The sequence below is a fragment of the Heterodontus francisci genome, chromosome 26 (assembly GCF_036365525.1).
Source record: "Heterodontus francisci isolate sHetFra1 chromosome 26, sHetFra1.hap1, whole genome shotgun sequence".
Lineage (NCBI taxonomy): Eukaryota > Metazoa > Chordata > Chondrichthyes > Heterodontiformes > Heterodontidae > Heterodontus > Heterodontus francisci.
In genome coordinates this window covers 21,242,283-21,259,944 of record NC_090396.1, presented here as the reverse complement: position 1 = coordinate 21,259,944, position 17,662 = coordinate 21,242,283, and the positions used below count along the sequence as shown (strand labels likewise).

Here is a 17,662-nt window from a genome sequence, read left to right as displayed (position 1 = left end):
AGCAAATCACTGTTTACACTACATCAGCTGACACTGGGTCAGGTGATCACTGTCTACTCTATATCAGCTGTAACTAGGTCAAGCGATCAATGTCTTAGATCAGTTGATACTGGGTGAGGGAATCAATGGTGGCTCCGAATCACTACCATGAAAAATGAGTCCAAGTTTCCTTTACAGCACTATTTCACGTTAAGAGGTTGAAAGCATTTTCATTTCATTCAGAAAATGCATCTCCAGAGAGCAATCAGATTCTGTTTTCAATCAAGTGCAGGAACTTTGCAGAATATGGTGACAAACATATACAAACTCACTACAAAGCTCCAAAAACCTCGAAGAAGACCATGCAGTAAAATAGACAGAAAACTGCTGTGATCAATAAGGGTCACTCACTTAGATTAATACACATTGAATGTGCAATCCCATACAGAGTACAACTCAACCCCAAATGAAAACCAACCCAGTCAGAGGCATTATCTCAGTCTCATTTACTGCTAACTCTTCCACTTAACCTGGACTGTCTTTCAGGCAAAGTAGAAACAATCATACACAGGTTTACAACACAAAGCACAAAAGAATCAATAAAAGACTTTTAGTCATATCTGATGGAAACCATTAACTCCGAGTCAATATGGTGTGTCGTTATTTAGAAAATTGCCTCAATATATCAGAGTTCCAGCTGATGAACATTTCCCTCACAGGCTTATATGCTGGTTTGAAAATGAGTCCCGACTGCCTCTGAAGTGACAAATAGCGGACGGGACACAAAATAAATGATGTTTCTTCCAGTCCCATTTCATTAGAATGCTTGGGAACTCTGCCAAACCAACAATTTATTTTATGTGATTATTAAAAAAACATGATTTAAATGTATGATATGGTCCTTGTGCTACAATGAATTGTCAATAAGTGACGGATACAGAACCAAGGGAAAAACTAGCCCAAAACACCACTTCATCTCAGATTTACAAAATGCTTTCCTTGTTGCTTTTGTGAGTAATCATTCATACATTGCTAGACAGATTTCTTTCTTATTCCTCTGGTTATGATTTTCTACACTCAGTCAGTGGTGCCCACCTCACCTCCCCATGTAGCTCTCCACAATATTGCTGCTGTCTTGTCTCTAGGACTCCATTCATGTCTCCTGACTGAAGATTGTTGATTGAGTTTGGCCCATGTGACTGTGGGACTCTTATGCTGGTTTCCTTTCTGCCCATACCCCAGCCTCCATGTCTTTGTAAAGTGCCTTGGAAGAGTTTCTACGTTAAGGTTGTTGCTATTACCATCCCACTAGGTTCGTCCCCACTCATACTCATCTTAAGGCAAGGAATCTCCACAGCTCACAGACTCACCTAGATCTCCCTCCAAGAAAAAGTGCATCGCTCAGCTGTAACAACCAATTAACCCGCACCACAAACAAACAGGCAAAGAGTCTGTGTGACATTTGCTAAGCAGAGCGTGCGAAGGACAGTCTGAGCTGGAAGCTAAAAAAATGCCAGGATCTATTAATGTTGCATGCTTACCCAAAGCTCCCACAGTTCAAGGGATTCCTTGGCCAATCTCCAAATCGACAGATCTATATGTTTCACCAATCCCTTCACTCAAAGACAACTGCCAACCTCAACCCCATCACTAATGAGATGCTTCATTTCCCACTCACCCCGTGCGATTTGAGTCTTCTGGCAAGAAATGCTTTTGGTATGTGTTAAAAACTATTTGTATAGGAGCCTCGATGAACAGTATCTGGCAGTATGTTGAAACGTATGCAGCAGGACTTACTGCGTTATTTAGCCCACAGTTTTACCATCTTTCTCCCCAGCTTCCAATTGGCACTGCCCCTGGTGACAGTGATTGAGTACAGCACTATAAGTGGCATGTGTTGGATAAGCTTTCAACAGATTGTGAAGAATGAAAAGGAGCAAAGCTGCAGTCTCCTTTCCAGCTTGACATTTTCCTTTAAAATCAAAACAAATCAGTTAAAACATAGTCATGAATATTCTGATAATTCAGCTATCATGGAGGAATACCAAAATAGAGTGGCCACGAAATTATGGGCCAGGCCCACAAAAGACTCAAACCATCCACTGCCAGCAAAAAATGCAATGACCATCCCGAATCAAAGAGACTGGGTCATTGCCATTGTTGGGAGGGTGTACTCCACTTGTACGAGCATATCAGAAGCAGAAGTCAGGAATGATACCCAGCTAATCTGATGGCGAAAACTCCACCCCCAGGTTGATCAGATCAAAGAAAAAACATGGTAATATTTTTAGGATAATCCGATGGTAACAAAATAGGGATGGGCAACAAATGCTGGCCTCACCAATGACACCCACATCCTGAAATTGAATAAATAAAAAAACAAAATTGTACTATTTCAAAGATAATCAATCCGCATGCTTTGAACTACCAATCCTGCCTGGAATTTCAAGCCCACTGTATGTAAAGACAGCAATATACTGCCTTCATACTAACTTGATACTTTGAGAAGCTTTGGGCTGTACACAATATACATCTTCATTGAGAACAGTGAAGCTACATCAGGAGGTAAGGTTCTGTCAAGAAAACACGATATGCCAAATGAATTAATTCATCGGTTGAAACTTACATTAAACTTTTAATGGAAAAAAATCGTGCAGTTAACGTTTAAAAAAATTTAGCAGCCAAGATGGCCACCACAATTTGCATCTGGAACAGCTTTGCACATTCCAAAGACCCACCCGGTGAGCACCATGGACCCAGAACAATGGCTTCTCTAAGTGATTGAATTACCTAAGATTGCTTCATGAGCATGGCATTCAAGGCAATCCTAACACCTTGACTTTGAAACAGCAAACGCTCTCGAAGTGTAAATATTAGCATCCTGGGGACTGGGGAGCCAATTCTGAACCTTGAATACCATTAGAGGGCTCCAGTGAATACACGGGGGTGGGGGGGGGGGGGGGGCGGGCATCATGTGACCATCTGTCCATCTCTGGGAAAGCCAAAAAGTTTCTTTGAACAAAGACAGACAGGCAGTAACTCAGACTGTGCAGCAGCAGAAAGGGTGTGCCTGCCTCCCTCTCCCTCTCTCCAGATAACATGTTTGAACCCCATCTATGACTGTGGACCCGCTAATCCTCCAGATTGCTACAGACAAAGACCAGAGGAAGACAGCCACCTACAAGTCTGCCTCCAAGAAAGCCTTGAGCCAAGCAGGCCAGTCACAAAGTGCACTTTGACTAGCCAAGGACTTCAAGAATACAACTTCAGCTGGAAGACCACTGAATCATCCAACTTCACAGACTGTATTTAATTTCCATTTATTCTGGACTCTAATCCAACCACAAAATCTGCTTTTTCCTCTGTAATCTATGTGTGTGTGTGTGTGTGTGTGTGTGTGTGTGTGTGTGTGTGTGTGTGTGTGTGTGTGTGTGTGTGTGTGTGTGTGTGTGTGTGTGTGTGTGTGTGTGTGTGTGTGTGTGTGCGTGCGTGCGCGCGTGTGTCAGTCTCATGTGAATGCGTCTGTGAATGTGTAAATTTTTTTTTAAGATCGCTTTAAATTGATAAGTATAATAAACTCACCTCTTTTTTGTTTAAACTCTAGAAGACCTGTCTGATTGGTTCTTTCACGGTCACATTAATGGTAAAAGGTAAAACACTCACTGAGGTGGTAAGCACAACTACTGTTGAAAAAAGGAATAAACCCTGTTGCAGTCAAATAAGAGGAAGGACAAAAGGGGAGCCTGGGACCCGTCCTCATCTGACTGTAACATTGCCATGAAGAGAACAGATACATCAACAATCACTATTGTAAGGCTCAAGCTACACAATTCACATTCATCTTTTGTTTTTTGTCCCATGCACAACTGAAAAACTTTTGAGAAATTAACTTCTGCACAATAAAAGCTGGTGTTATCGAATCATGGAATAATACAGCACAGGAGGTCATTCAGCCCATGCGCCAGCTCTTTCTAAGAGCAATCCAGTTAGTCCCAATCTCCTGCTCTTTCCTTTTCCCCCTGCAATTTTTTTCTCCTCCAAGTATATATCCAATTCCCTTTTGAAAGCTACTAATGAAACTGTTTCCACCACCCGATCAACAGTGCATTCTAAATCCTAACTACTCGTTGCATTAAAAAGTTTTATCTCATGTCACCTCTGGTTCTTTTGCCAGTGATTTTAAATCTGTGCCCTCTGGTTACCAACCCATCAGCTGTTGGAGACAGTTTCCCTCACCACAGAAAAATATAACACAACGTTGCTCAGATACAACCGGATACTACAAGAGTACTGGTATAACAAAACCACTTATTCTTGAACTGTTAATGTGTTGTTGCATGGTGGAGGTGCTGATGCTTGCTGGGACATAGTGCACAGGTGCCAGGCACTTTCTAGTACCTTGTCTAAGTGGTCATTTCTCAGATGTCATCCTTGAAAGGTGTAGATAGAAGTGTCCTAACCTGACAAATGCTGGCCTTGCTAGCAACACCACATTCCACGAACAAATAAAAAATAACTCCCACCCACACTCACATGCAGATTGTAACAGAAGTCTGCAACAAAATCTGATTCCACCATCTCCCTTCCTTGGCTGAGCCAACTGTTGCATGTCAATCGCCAGCTCAGTTGAAGTCAATCAGCTCAGCACAGACCAGGGATAGAACCAGGGACTTCCTGGTCTGTATGGTTCAGCACCATATCAAATAAACTGGCAGAGAAACTTGAAAGACACGATCTAAAAGGAAACTGATGCAAATCAAACGATGCACATACAGCATGAAGTGTAAATGTTTCGATTTGAGTTGCTGCACTCAGACATTCATCTAACACAATTATTCAACCAAGGCTCCTTGGTCAGTAGCACAGCCTGCTCCCAAATACCACATCCTCCATCACCAACACAGCCTGCCCTCCTCCCAAATACCATGTCTTCAATCAACAACCTGTAGGGTTTTGCCAACAATCCAACAGCTTTCAATGTTTTTTTTTTAATCCCTGCTGCTCGCCCACAGATTACCAGAATTATTACATTCAATATGGCACATTGTAGCTGAACTCACAACCCCTCAGCTGTCAGTCCAATATCGTAGGGTGTGTCGCCCTGGAACAGCACCCTGCTTGATTAGACTTGCTCCAATTGCTAATGGTCAAACAAATCTCAATAAGATGAAGTAGGGCAAGCTGCTTTATATTCACACCAATTATTTCACTGAATGGCAGATAATATTACCTTTTGTTCGTCACATAGAAAAACAAGTGAGGAAGTATATGGTTAAATTAGAATAAGGACTTGGAGACAGACACGTATGTGGTACAGGGTTAACAGTTGTCCTTAGATTTCTGAGCTCGGGGCAATGAATGATAAATCACCCAGAGTTCTCCCTCCTCTTCACTATCCAATAACTTCTTTGCAAACTACACGTGCGGATCTTGGATGAGGACAGTATCAGGTTCAGTTGCGATTCTCCCCATGGTAAAACAGCCAATCACCATTCACTGTCTAGGCTCAAATCATAATGGTACCTTTGGTAAATTAGCAGAGGGAGGCTAGTGCTCAGGAAGCCCTCGGTCACTATGAGGGAAGAGGAGGAAACTGGGGGCATGTAGATATATTTACATATAATACAGAACTGGGTGCATAACATATAAATGTATTTATTCTGCTCTGGATCTTAGCTCCTATGTTGATGTATTACATTTAAATAGTGCCTTTCACCACCTCAGGACATCACAACAGCCACTGTGGTACTTTTTGAAAATCAGTCGCTGTTGTAAAGTAGGAAACACAGCAGACAATTTATGCACAGCAAGCTCCCACATTGAGATAAATGACCAGATCATCTGTCTTAATGATGCTGGTTGAGGGAGAATGATTGGCCAAGGACACTGGGGAGAACTCCTCCACTCATCTTCAAAATAATTACGGCAATAGCCATGCCCCGAGCCAAGCTGTACCAGTACAGCTACAACAATAGCATCTACTTCGCAATGTAGAAAATTGCCCAAGTATGTCCTGTACACAAAAAAGCAGAACAAATCCAACCCAGCCTATTACCAGGCCAGCTGCCTACTCTCGATCATCAGTAAAGTGATGGAATGTATCGAAGATAGTGCTATCAAGTGGTACTTGCTTAGCAATAACCTGCTCAGTGATGCTCAGTTTAGGTTCTGCCAGGGCCACTCGGCTCCTGAGCCTTGGTTCAAACATGGACAAAAGAGCTGAACACAAGAGATGAGGTGAGAGTGACTGCCCTTGACATCAAGGCAGCATTTGACCGAGTATGGCAGCAAGGTGCCCAAGCAAAATTGGAGTCAATAGGAATCAGGGAGAAAGCTCTCTGCTGGTTGGAGTCATACCTAGTGCAAAGGAAAATGGTTGTAGTTGTTTGAGGTCAATCATCTCAGCTCCAGGACATCACTGCAGGAGTTCCTCAGGGTAGTATCCTAGGCCCAACCATCTTCAGTTACTTCATCCATGACCTTCCTTCAATCAGAAGGTCAGAAGTGGGGATGTTCGCAGATGATTGCATAATGATCAGCACCATTCGCGGCTCCTCAGATACTGATGCATCCTGTGTAGAAATGCAGCAAGACCTGGACAATATCCAGGCTTGGGCTGATAAGTGGCAAGTAACATTCATGCCACACAAGTGCCAGGCAATGACCATCTCTAACAAGAGAGAATCTAACCATCTCCCCATGACATTCAATAGCATTACGATCGTTGAATCCCCCACTATCAACATCCTGGAGGTTACCATTGACCAGAAACTGAACTGGAGTAGCCATATAAATACCATGGCTACAAGAGCAGGTCAAAGGCTGGGAATTCTGCGACGAGTAACTCATCTCCTGACTCCCCAAAGCCTGTCCACCATCTACAAGACACAAGTCAGGAGTGTGATGGAATACTCTCCAGCTGCCTAGATGGGTGCAGCTTCAACACTCAAGAAGCTCAACACCATCCAAGGCAAAGCAGCCCGCTTGGCACCCTATCCAAAAACATTCAATCCCTCCATCACCGACACACAGTGGCAGCAGTGTGTACTATCTACAAGATGCACAGCAGCAATGCAAAGAGGTTCCTTAGACTGCACCTTTCAAACCCGCGACCTCGACCACCGAGAACGACAAGGGCAGCAGTCGCATGGGAACACCACCACCTGCAAGTTCCCTTCCAAGCCACACACCATCCTGACTTGCAACTATATCCTGACTTGCAACTATCCTTCACTGTCACTGGGTCAAAATCCTGGAACTCCCTTCCTAACAGCACTGTAGGTGTACCTACACCCCAAGGACTGCAGCGATTCAAGAAGGCCGCTCACCACCACCTTCTCAGGGGCAATTAAGGATGGGAAATAAATGCTGCCCTAGCCAGCGATGCCCACATCCCATGAATAAATTTTTTTAAATGCCATGACATTGTTTACGCTCACCTGAAAGCGCAGACTGAGTCTTGGTTTAACTTCTCATCAAAAGGATGGATTTTCAGAGAATGCTGCCTGCAACTGCAACACGGACATTAACCTGTTTGTTTTAAGTGGATTAACACTTGTTTTGAGAAGCCGCAGGCAGGTCTCTGGGCAACCATGTTAACTGGAACACTAAAAAGAGCACAAAGAGCATATCAACCCCAAAACAGACTTCATTTCGTATTAGGCGCAGAGATATGAGGCTTCTACCAAATCTTTCTGCCTAGTTTCCAAGCGGTCAGAACCAGTTCAGATTCCTGGTCCTGATACAAATCAATTGTATTTCTTTTCCTCCGTAAACTCCAGTGTCGTCGCTGAAGGAAGAGGCTAGACAGAAAAAAAGGGATTTGCATTGTTAAAGGGAACTGATCATTATATAGAATGCTGTTATCAGGGAATGTCAGCCACTCTGTACAGTCACTAGGGAACCAAGCGATTGGCAGACAATCTTCTGTTGTGTAATGTCAGGAGCACCCTCCTCTTCTCGTTTTATTTATCATCACTTCTCAGCTCCAATCTATCAGCAGAATACACAAGGCGTTGATCACACTCAAAGCTGAATCGCAAGCTTCCCCAACACCCTTTTCACAAATGAACAGACATATTTCACAGGGGAACAATATCCGGCAGCATTCTGCTGGGGAACAGTTGGATGCACCTGCTTTAATCGACATAATGAAGATATCATTCTGGAAAGGAGGCAGGCGATCGCTTACTGTACTCCTGACCTTTCCAGATCATTACTCGGAGCAAATTTATACACATCAGATCCCACATTTTAAGCCAACACACAATGCATCTGATATACTTGTCAAAGGCAATTTGCCGAGAGGATGTGTGGAGGTTTAATTTAACATACTCCTCCACTGAAGAAAAAGCAGTACAACAACAAAAACCAGTAATTATATAATGCCTTTAACAAAGGCGATTCACACTACATTCAGACAAAAAAATGACACTGAGCCAAAGGAGGAGACATTAGGAAAGGTGAGCAAACGGTTGGTCAAAGAGGTAGGTTTTAAGAAGGATCTTAAAGGAGGAGAGAGGTAAAGGGGCAAAGTGCTTTAGGATGGGAATTTCAGAATCTACGGTTGCCAAAGGTGGGCAAAGAAAGTTAGTGGGGTTAGTAGAGGTCAAAGTTGGAGGAACACAGAGCTTTCAGAGGTTCTAGGGCTGGAGGAGGTTAGAAAAACAGGGAGGGGTGAGGCCAAAGAGAGAACTAAGCACAAAGTTCAGAATTTTAAAATCAAAGCATTTCTGGACTGGGAGCCAGACTGTGAGGAGTATCATGGCTGAGCTCAACTTTGTCCATTCCCCCACGCACATCCCAGCAGTAGTCTCTGGACGATGACCAGAAGTGGGACTTCTGGTTCATTCTGGCTCTCACCAGCCCAAAGAGACAGAGATCAATTATGGCAGCCCCAATCTCCAGCTGAGCTGAAATGAACTAGCACAACTCAGACCAGATACTAAATCTGAGATCTTACTACTTTGAACGGCTCATTACACCAGGCAGCGAATTTACTCACTGATCACTGGAGAGTCAGCCTGAGAAAGTATTTAGATCCATGTTGAGACTAAGTTGGCCACATGGAACTGATCATTCAACAAAAATCATCATAATGGATGAAAAGGTGGGCCCTGTGTAAAGACCTCTCCTTTGGTAGCTCATTTCAAACAACACACAACAACACACAGCATGCCACGCACTATATGTAATATCATCATCTCCAATCAGTCATCAAAGGAAAACTGCTAAATTAAATACCAGTTTCAGCACCATTAACAGGAGCAGCCTTAGCCTGTACTACCCACCTGAAACAATTCAGCACAGTTAATAGTATGAACTTAAGTCTATAATCTCCAAACATACCTGTTTGAGTGGGTGATGTTGTGCCATCAGGGCTATTACCATTTCTGGCAGTGCCATGGGCATACTATCCAGCAGTCTCTCAAATGCTGCCACAAGCTGTCTTGATCTGTTCGTCCAGTCTGGCGAGTTAGCGAAGTGGGCCAGGCGCACGAGGTTGGAAGCAGCCACTGCATTGCCACTGGGCTCTGCACCATCTTGATCTGTTATAAAATTAATAAAAATTAAATACATTTTTAAAAAAAAACATGACTTGTCCTTCTCTCACTTGAATTGAAACATTACTGAACTACAAAGGTTAGGCCAGTGAAAAGTAGCTCCCCTTCGCAGCTAGTAGTGTAGCAGTTCAATGGTCCTTGTAGTATCCCTTGGAAAGAAAGAGCTTGAGAAAATTGTGATCAAAATTAAAATCAAGGCCCTCAAGCAAGAAGCAGCTTGCATTTACATAGCACCCTTTCCCATCTCTAGAATTTTTAAAGAAAACTTCACATCCAATGAATTGAAGTCCAGTCACATGGCAGTCAACATACACACAGCAAGCTCCCACAAACTATGACACGGCAATAACTGGTCAATCTATTAATATGTTATAGTGTCTCTCAGAAATGTCTTGAGACAGTTCACATGCAAAGAAAGAAGAACTTGCATTTATATAGCACCTTTCACATCGTCAGGATGTCCCAAATAGCTTCACAGCCAATGTCTTGTTTTTAAAGTGCAGTGAATGTGATGCAGGCAAAATCAGGAGTCATTTTGCACAAAACATGATCCCACGAAAAGCAAAAGTAGTTAATCCATGTTTTTGGTGATGTTAATTGAGGGAGGTATGTTAATCAGGACCCAGAACTCTTCGCTCTTCCTCAAATTTGGCCTCAGGAATAGGTGGAAGGTGCCTCACATCTCATCTGAAATATGGGCATCTCCTTTAACTCTTAATGCTAATGTTCATTGAATATTCAGGGGGCAATTTTCCCCAGATACTTTAGGTGCTCAAGAGACTCCGAGGTGGCCAAGATGGTCTTGAGCTGCAACAACAGTTTTGCCTGCATTTAGAACAAGACGCCACCTTTGTAAAGGAGATGAAGTATGTGCTCGGAATGGCTACCTGGAGGATGGTTAAGGGGCTGTTGAAAATTAAACTGCCTGCCAGCGATCATTAAAATGGTCGCACAGCATTTTGGTGGCTAACACTTCAATTAACGATCTCTCGTAACAGAGACCAATTGAATAGCAGTAGACGAGTCATCATTGAGAATTTTAAGCACTACTTAAAGCTATGTTGAGCTTTCCTTTTTCAACTGCTGCTGGAGGCTTGAAGAGGATTTTTGAGACAAATCAGGAAACTTTCTGGGACACTTTGCCAAGACTTCACCAACACTCTATCAGCATTTAGTTTGTAAATTCTCAGAGGATTTCACCTAAAGAGAGTGAATGCTGTGTTACTCAACCTCATTGGACATCAGCAGAAAGGAAGAGCTTGGTCATGGACATCTTACCAGAGGTCCCCCTTGGTCTGGATGACAACATGAGGCCAGGCAGAGCAGCACCAGCTGCTGCAGGAGAGAAGGACAGGAGGGCAAGGTAGACTCCTTCGTTCGCCGCGGGTATAGGGCATCCCTCCTCCTCCAAGTCCTCCAATGTCATGTTCAAGAACCTGTGCACCCTCTCCCTCAGTTGCTGAGCCATCTTCCAACGTTCTGCTGTGTGACAGCCAGTGCACTCCCCAACTTCAATGGAAGTGGGTGCATGGAGGCTAAATATACTTCTCCACGAAAACTGCTTCTGAACAGCACCTGAATATTAAACCTGCAGGTTTTAGGTCCTCTCGGCACATTTAAATGATAATCATCAATTAGCCCAAAATGCTGGCTAAAACCAGACTTTCAAACAGGTGTGTCTTATTAGTACAGCACTTATTCAGTGCTTGTTTTCACCCTTATACCCAAATAACCCCTTCAATATTCCTAACTTTCTCCCTTTCCTATTTCTCTTTCATTCTTTAATATTCCACTTCCATTCTCTTATTGATTCTATCATTCTCTCATCACATTTCCTCTCACTGTTTTGTCATATCTCACAATTATTTTTAACACTCCCAATTACCTTCTGGATGTCATTTCTTGGCCTTTTTCTGCTCCCTGAAATATTATAACCTCCATATTTATCATTCTTCCCTTCTCTGTTTCCTTCCCCTCCATGTCAGAAGTAAAAGAGGGCCTATGTGGTCACCTAGTGACTCATAGTCATACAGCCATAGAGATATACAACACAGAAACAGGCCCTTTGGCCCATCGTATCTGTGCCAGCCATCAAGCACCTAACTATTCTAATCCCCTTTTCCAGCACTTGTCCCGTAGGCTATGCTGCGCTGCTGCCTTCAGTGATCTATGGACAAGTATACCAAGGTCCCTCTGACTCTCTGTACTTCCTAAGGTCCTACCATCTACTATATATTTCCTTGCCTTGTCAGTCCTCCCAAAATACATCACCTCACACTTCTCAGGATTAAATTCCATTTGCCACTGCTCTGCCCATCTTACCAGCCCATCTATATGCTCCTGCAATCTAAGGCTTTCCTCCTCACTATTTACGACACCACCAATTTTCATGCCATCTGCAAACTTACTGATCATACCTCCTATATTCATGTCTAAATCATTTATGTACACTACAAACAGCAAGGGTCCCAGCACCGATCCCTGTGGTACACCACTGGTCACAGGCTTCCACTCGCAAAAACAACCCTCGACCATCACCCTCTGCCTCCTGCTACTAAGCCAATTTTGGATCCAATTTGCCAAATTGCCCTGGATCCCATGGGCTCTTATCTTCTTAACCAATCTCCCATGCAGGACCTTATCAAAAACCTTACTGAAGTCCATGTAGACTACATGAATTGCTTTACCCTCATCAACACATCTAGTCACCACCTCGAAAAATTCAATTGCAATTGGAATTTACAGGAAACTCCTGCAAAGGAATGTGGGACTTGCTGAGGCAACAAGAGATAATTTGCAACAGCAAGAAAGAACTAACTTGCATTTATTTAGCATCTTTCACAACCACAGGAATCCCAAAGCATTTTACAGCCAGTGAAGTAATACTGAAATAATTTCACTGTTGTAACATAGAAAACATGGTGGCCAATTTGTGAACAGCAAGTTCTACGAACAGCAATTAGAAAATGACCAGTTAGTCTGCTTTAACAATGTTGGTTGAGGAGTAAATACTGGGAGAACTCCCCTGTTCATCTTCAAATAGTGCTGTGGGATCATTTATGTCCATCTAAGAGCCTCAGTTAAATGTCTCATCCCAAAGACAGCACCTCCAACTGTGCAGCTCACTCTCAGTACTGCACGGCACCAGCCTAGATTTTGTGTTCAAGTCCATGATCTTCTGACTCAGAGGTGAGAGTGCTACCACCGAGCCAAGGCTGACATCTACATTAGATTAATAAACAGCTGACATCAGTTAATTCCTTCTTAAGATTTCCTCACACTCCGCAAGACACTATTACTGTCAAGTTTTTAAAAAATGTGTTCTTGGGATGTCGGTGACTCTGGCAAAGCAGCATTTATTGCCCTTCCTCAGATGCCCTCAGGTCATTAAGAGTGAACTACACAATTGTAGGACTGGAGTCATGTGTATTGCAGACTAGATTGGGTTGCAGGTCCATAACCCTGAAAAACATTAGTAAACCAATTGGGTTTTCATGGTAATCTGACAGCTTTCATAGTCATTGTCTGGAGCTGGATCACAAATTACCATAATAGCCAATGTGCGATTCAAACTCTCAACCTCAAGGTTGCTAATCCAGCATGATAACCACTATGTACCGTTCCCTATATTGAAATCCTCCCATCGCAACCAAGACTGTTCCCGTTTTTACTCAATACCAGCAGCTCTGTATTTTCCAGCAAGTGACTGGATAGCAATGAGGGACATAGGAACAGGAATATACCAACCAGTCCCTCGAGCCTATTCCACCATTCAATTGTCATGGTTGATCTATACCTCAACTCCATTTACTCGTCTTTGCTCCATACTCTTTACCTAACAAAAATCTATTGATCTCAGTCTTGAAAATTTCAATTGCAACCCAGCATCCACAGACATTTGGGGGAAAGAGTTCCAGATTTCCAATACCATTTGTCTGAAGAGGTGCTTCCCGAAATCAACCCTGAACAGCCTAGCATTAATGTTACAATTATGAACCCCTTGTTCTGTGCTCTCCTACTCGGTGAAACAGTTTCTCTGTATCTTTCCTTGAATCTCCTTACAATTTTAAAGATCTCGATTGCTTATCCCTCAACTTCTAAACTTAAGCAGTGGGAAACCTTGCTGATATTTCACTCCCTAATCCAGGCATGTTTAGGTTAAATGGAGCAGTTTGAAATCAAATACAAGAGTGTAGAATTTAACGTCATCAGTCGATTCTCAGTCATCACTAAAGTGATGGAAGGTGTCATCAACAGTGCTATCAAGCAGTACTTGCTCATCAATAACCTGCTCAGTGATGCTCAGTTTGGGTTCCGTTAGGGTCACTCGGCTCCTGATCTCAATACAGCCTTAGTTCAAACATGGATAAAAGAGCTGAACGCAAGAGGTGAGGCGAGGGTGACCGCCCTTGACATAAAAGCGGAATTTGACCGAGCATGGCATCAAGGAGCCCGAGCAAAACTGGAGTCAATGGGAATCAGGAGGAAAAAAACTCCGCTGGTTGGAGTCATACTAGGACAAAGGAAGATGGTTGTGTTTGTTGGAGGTCAATCATCTCAGCTAAAGGACATCACTGCAGGAGTTCCTCAGTGTAGTATCCCAGGCAACCATCCTCAGCTGTTTCATCAAGGACCTTCCTTCAATCATAAGGTCTGAAGTGGAGATGTTCACTGATGATTGCACAATGTTCAGTGTCATTCGCGACTCCTCAGATACTGATGCATCCCGTGTAGAAATGCAGCAAGACCTGGACAATATTCAGGCTTGAGATGATAAGTGGCAAGTAACATTCGCACCACACAAGTGCCAGGCAATGACCATCTCCAACCAGAGATAATGTAACCATCTCCCCATTGACATTCAATGGCATTACGATCGCTGAATCCCCCACTATCAACATCCTGGGGGTTACCATTGACCAGAAACTGAACTGGAGTAGCCATATAAATACCATGGCTACAACAGCAGGTCAGAGGCTAGGAGTTCTGCAGTGAATAACTCACGTTCTGACTCCCAAAAGCATGTCCACTATCTACAAGGCACAAGTCAGGAGTGCGATGGAATACTCTCCACTTGCCTGGATGAGTGCAGCTCCAACAACACTCAGAAAGCTCAACACCACCCAGAACAAAGCATACCGCGTGATTGGCCCCCCATCCACAACATTCACACCCTCCACTACTGACGCACAGTGGCAGCAGTGTGTACCATCCACAAGATGCACTACAGCAATGCACCAAGGCTCCTCAGACAGCACCTTTCAAATCCGCGACCTTAACCACCTAGAACGACAAGGGCAGCAGATGCATGGGAACACCACCACCTGCAAGTTCTCCTCCAAGCCACACACCATCCTGACTTGGAACTACATCACTGTTCCTTCACTGTCACTGGGTCAAAATTCTAGAACTCCCTTCCTAACAGTACTGTGGGTGTACCTACCCCACATGGACTGCAGCGGTTCAAGAAGGCAGCTCACCACCACCTCCTCCAGGGCAATTAGGGATGGGCAATAAATGCTGGCCTAGCCAGTGACAACCACATCCCAGAAACGAGTAGTGAAAAACTTCCAGCAATAACGTAAAACAGGTGATAGTCTGAAGCCCATTTTGCATCTCTCCTGATTTTTATTTTCAAAAAGTCAAGATCTATGCCAGGGATTCTATAGCCAATGTACTTGAGAGACAGGAAGCCAGTGGTAACCAACTGGGACAGGGGTGTGGGGATTTGCAGAGGATAAGACACAGGCCTCAGATGAGTTGGAATATCAGAAGTTCCTTTCTAAAGCAAATTTATTGCAGAAGCACCCATGAGCAGGGCATGTGCAACACGTTCCAGTGCAGGAAATGGGTCTGAATGATTCATGAGGCACAATAACATGACGCTTTGTCACCAACAGATGATCACGCTGGATGTGAAGAACAATTCTCTCATGTACCTGACTTATTTCTCTTTAGTGCTGCTGCTTCTGAAGAACCGGAGGCCATTAATCTCATGTAGCCACAGTGTCAGTTCTTGACCTGATTTACCTGGAGTAAGGCAAATGAGCCAGCCTCTTCCAAAGACACAACTGTGGAGCTAGGGTTTAGATTAGATTAGAGATACAGCACTGAAACAGGCCCTTCAGCCCACCGAGTCTGTGCCGAACATCAACCACCCATTTATACTAATCCTACACTAATCCCATATTCCTACCAAACATCCCCACCTGTCCCTATATTTCCCTACCACCTACCTATACGAGGGGCAATTTATAATGGCCAATTTACCTATCAACCTGCAAGTCTTTTGGCTTGTGGGAGGAAACCGGAGCACCCGGAGAAAACCCACGCAGACACATGGAGAACTTGCAAACTCCACACAGGCCGTACCCGGAATCGAACCCGGGTCCCTGGAGCTGTGAGGCTGCGGTGCTAACCACTGCGCCACTGTGCCGCTACTCGAAGCTGCACAGTCTAGAGCCTCATCCTCAGGAGGCTGTGCAGAGAGCAGATGGTGTTAATGTTCAGGTAGCGACTAATAACATGTTATAACAGCAAAGGAAGAAAGAACTTGCATTTATATAGTGCCCCAAAGCACATCATAGTCAATCAAGTACTCTGAAGTGTAGTCACTGTTATGTCGGTAATCATGGCAGCTACTTTGTGAACAACAAGGTCCCCAAACAGCAGTGAGATAAATGGCCAGGTCATCTATACTTGCCTGGTGTTGGTTGAGGAATAATGGTAGTCAGGACACCAAATGAACTCCCCTTCTCTTCTATAAATAAGTTGAAGGAATTCAGTGAATCAACATTCACTTATGAGCCAACAGCCCTTTTCACAAGTCAAATATAATCTGGGAAAAGAACCACCTCCTAACATCTAACCTATTCTGGCCTCAAGCAATTTGAGATTGTCACCCCTGGTCCTCCATAACTTACTTAATTGAAACAAATCATCTACTCAAACAAAATCTAACCCCTTCATCATCTCACAAACCTCAATCAAATCAGCCTTCAAGTCTACACTTCCTCAAGTATAGGTGCCCAGCTCTGAGCCTAACTGGGCAACTAAGATGCTTTAAAATGGGAAGTAATCTGTGGCCCTCCTCTGCATTCTTTCCAAAGCCTCAATATCACTCCCCACATCAGGAGACCAAACATGGACACTGTATTCTAACTAAAGCCTAAACAAAGTTTTACACTACAAATATGACAAATCAACTCTGGAAAATATGATTAAAATTCAGCTTACTTCCCAGCTTAGACCAGAGAGACACGGCTATTTTTATCTTTCTATAAGTATTCTCGTCACGTTCAATTTGATCATGTAATATATTCCTCTGCGCATTTGTCTCAAACTCTGTGTTGAATATGTGGAAAAATGCTAATAGTGGTCATCATGTCACAAGTTACTGAATTAAGACTGCATTCTGTCAACTTTATATTGGTAGGTGTCAGCCATGGTTCAGCAGCAGCACTCTCGCCACTGAGTCAAAGGAATGGGGGGGGGTGTGAGGTTCAAATCCCATTCCAGAGACATGAGCACATTATCCAGCTTGAAATTCCAGTGAGTGTGTTAGAGAAACTGCCAAGCCTGTTTGTGAAGAAGACACTAAGACTAGGATGCTTTGGTAGAGATTGTTTATTGCTTGCCACAGAGCTTAGTTCTGCTCTCCAAATAATACCCCCAGCTAGTGCTGGCTGGCTGGCTCTTTATAAAAACACACACATTTGAATACAATTAACTAATTAACACTCAACACCTGGTCAACCCTATTATCCTGAACTACCAGGTATTTATCATCCATTAACAGAACTTCAGACTCTAACAGATTCCCCCATTTTTCTTTAAGTTAAATACATATATAATTATATATATATAGCCACTCCAGGCGCTGCTTCACAAACCACTGACCACCCTCCAGGCGCATATCCATTGTCTCTCGAGATAAGGAGGCCCAAAAGAAGAATATATATATATATATATATAAAATTATATAAAACAAAATAATGACACATTTTTCTTTGCATTTATTAACTTTCAACAGCACCAGCCATTAACATGCTGTATATTCCCCCCTTTAAAAAAAGTTGTTTAAAAGGAAAAAAAGTGATCTCTATCATAAAAAAATTTCA

General features: G+C 43.3%; 1 protein-coding gene across 2 annotated transcripts in view; it reads right to left on the bottom strand.

The window, feature by feature from the left end:
* spata20 (spermatogenesis associated 20) overlaps positions 1-17,662 on the bottom strand; it is a 452,991-nt gene that overhangs the window by 249,525 nt on the left and 185,804 nt on the right. For both annotated transcript variants that reach the window (XM_068057905.1, XM_068057906.1), the window contains exon 14: positions 9,328-9,527. In XM_068057905.1, the coding sequence (XP_067914006.1) occupies positions 9,328-9,527 (200 nt within the window). The remainder of the gene's footprint in view (positions 1-9,327; positions 9,528-17,662) is intronic.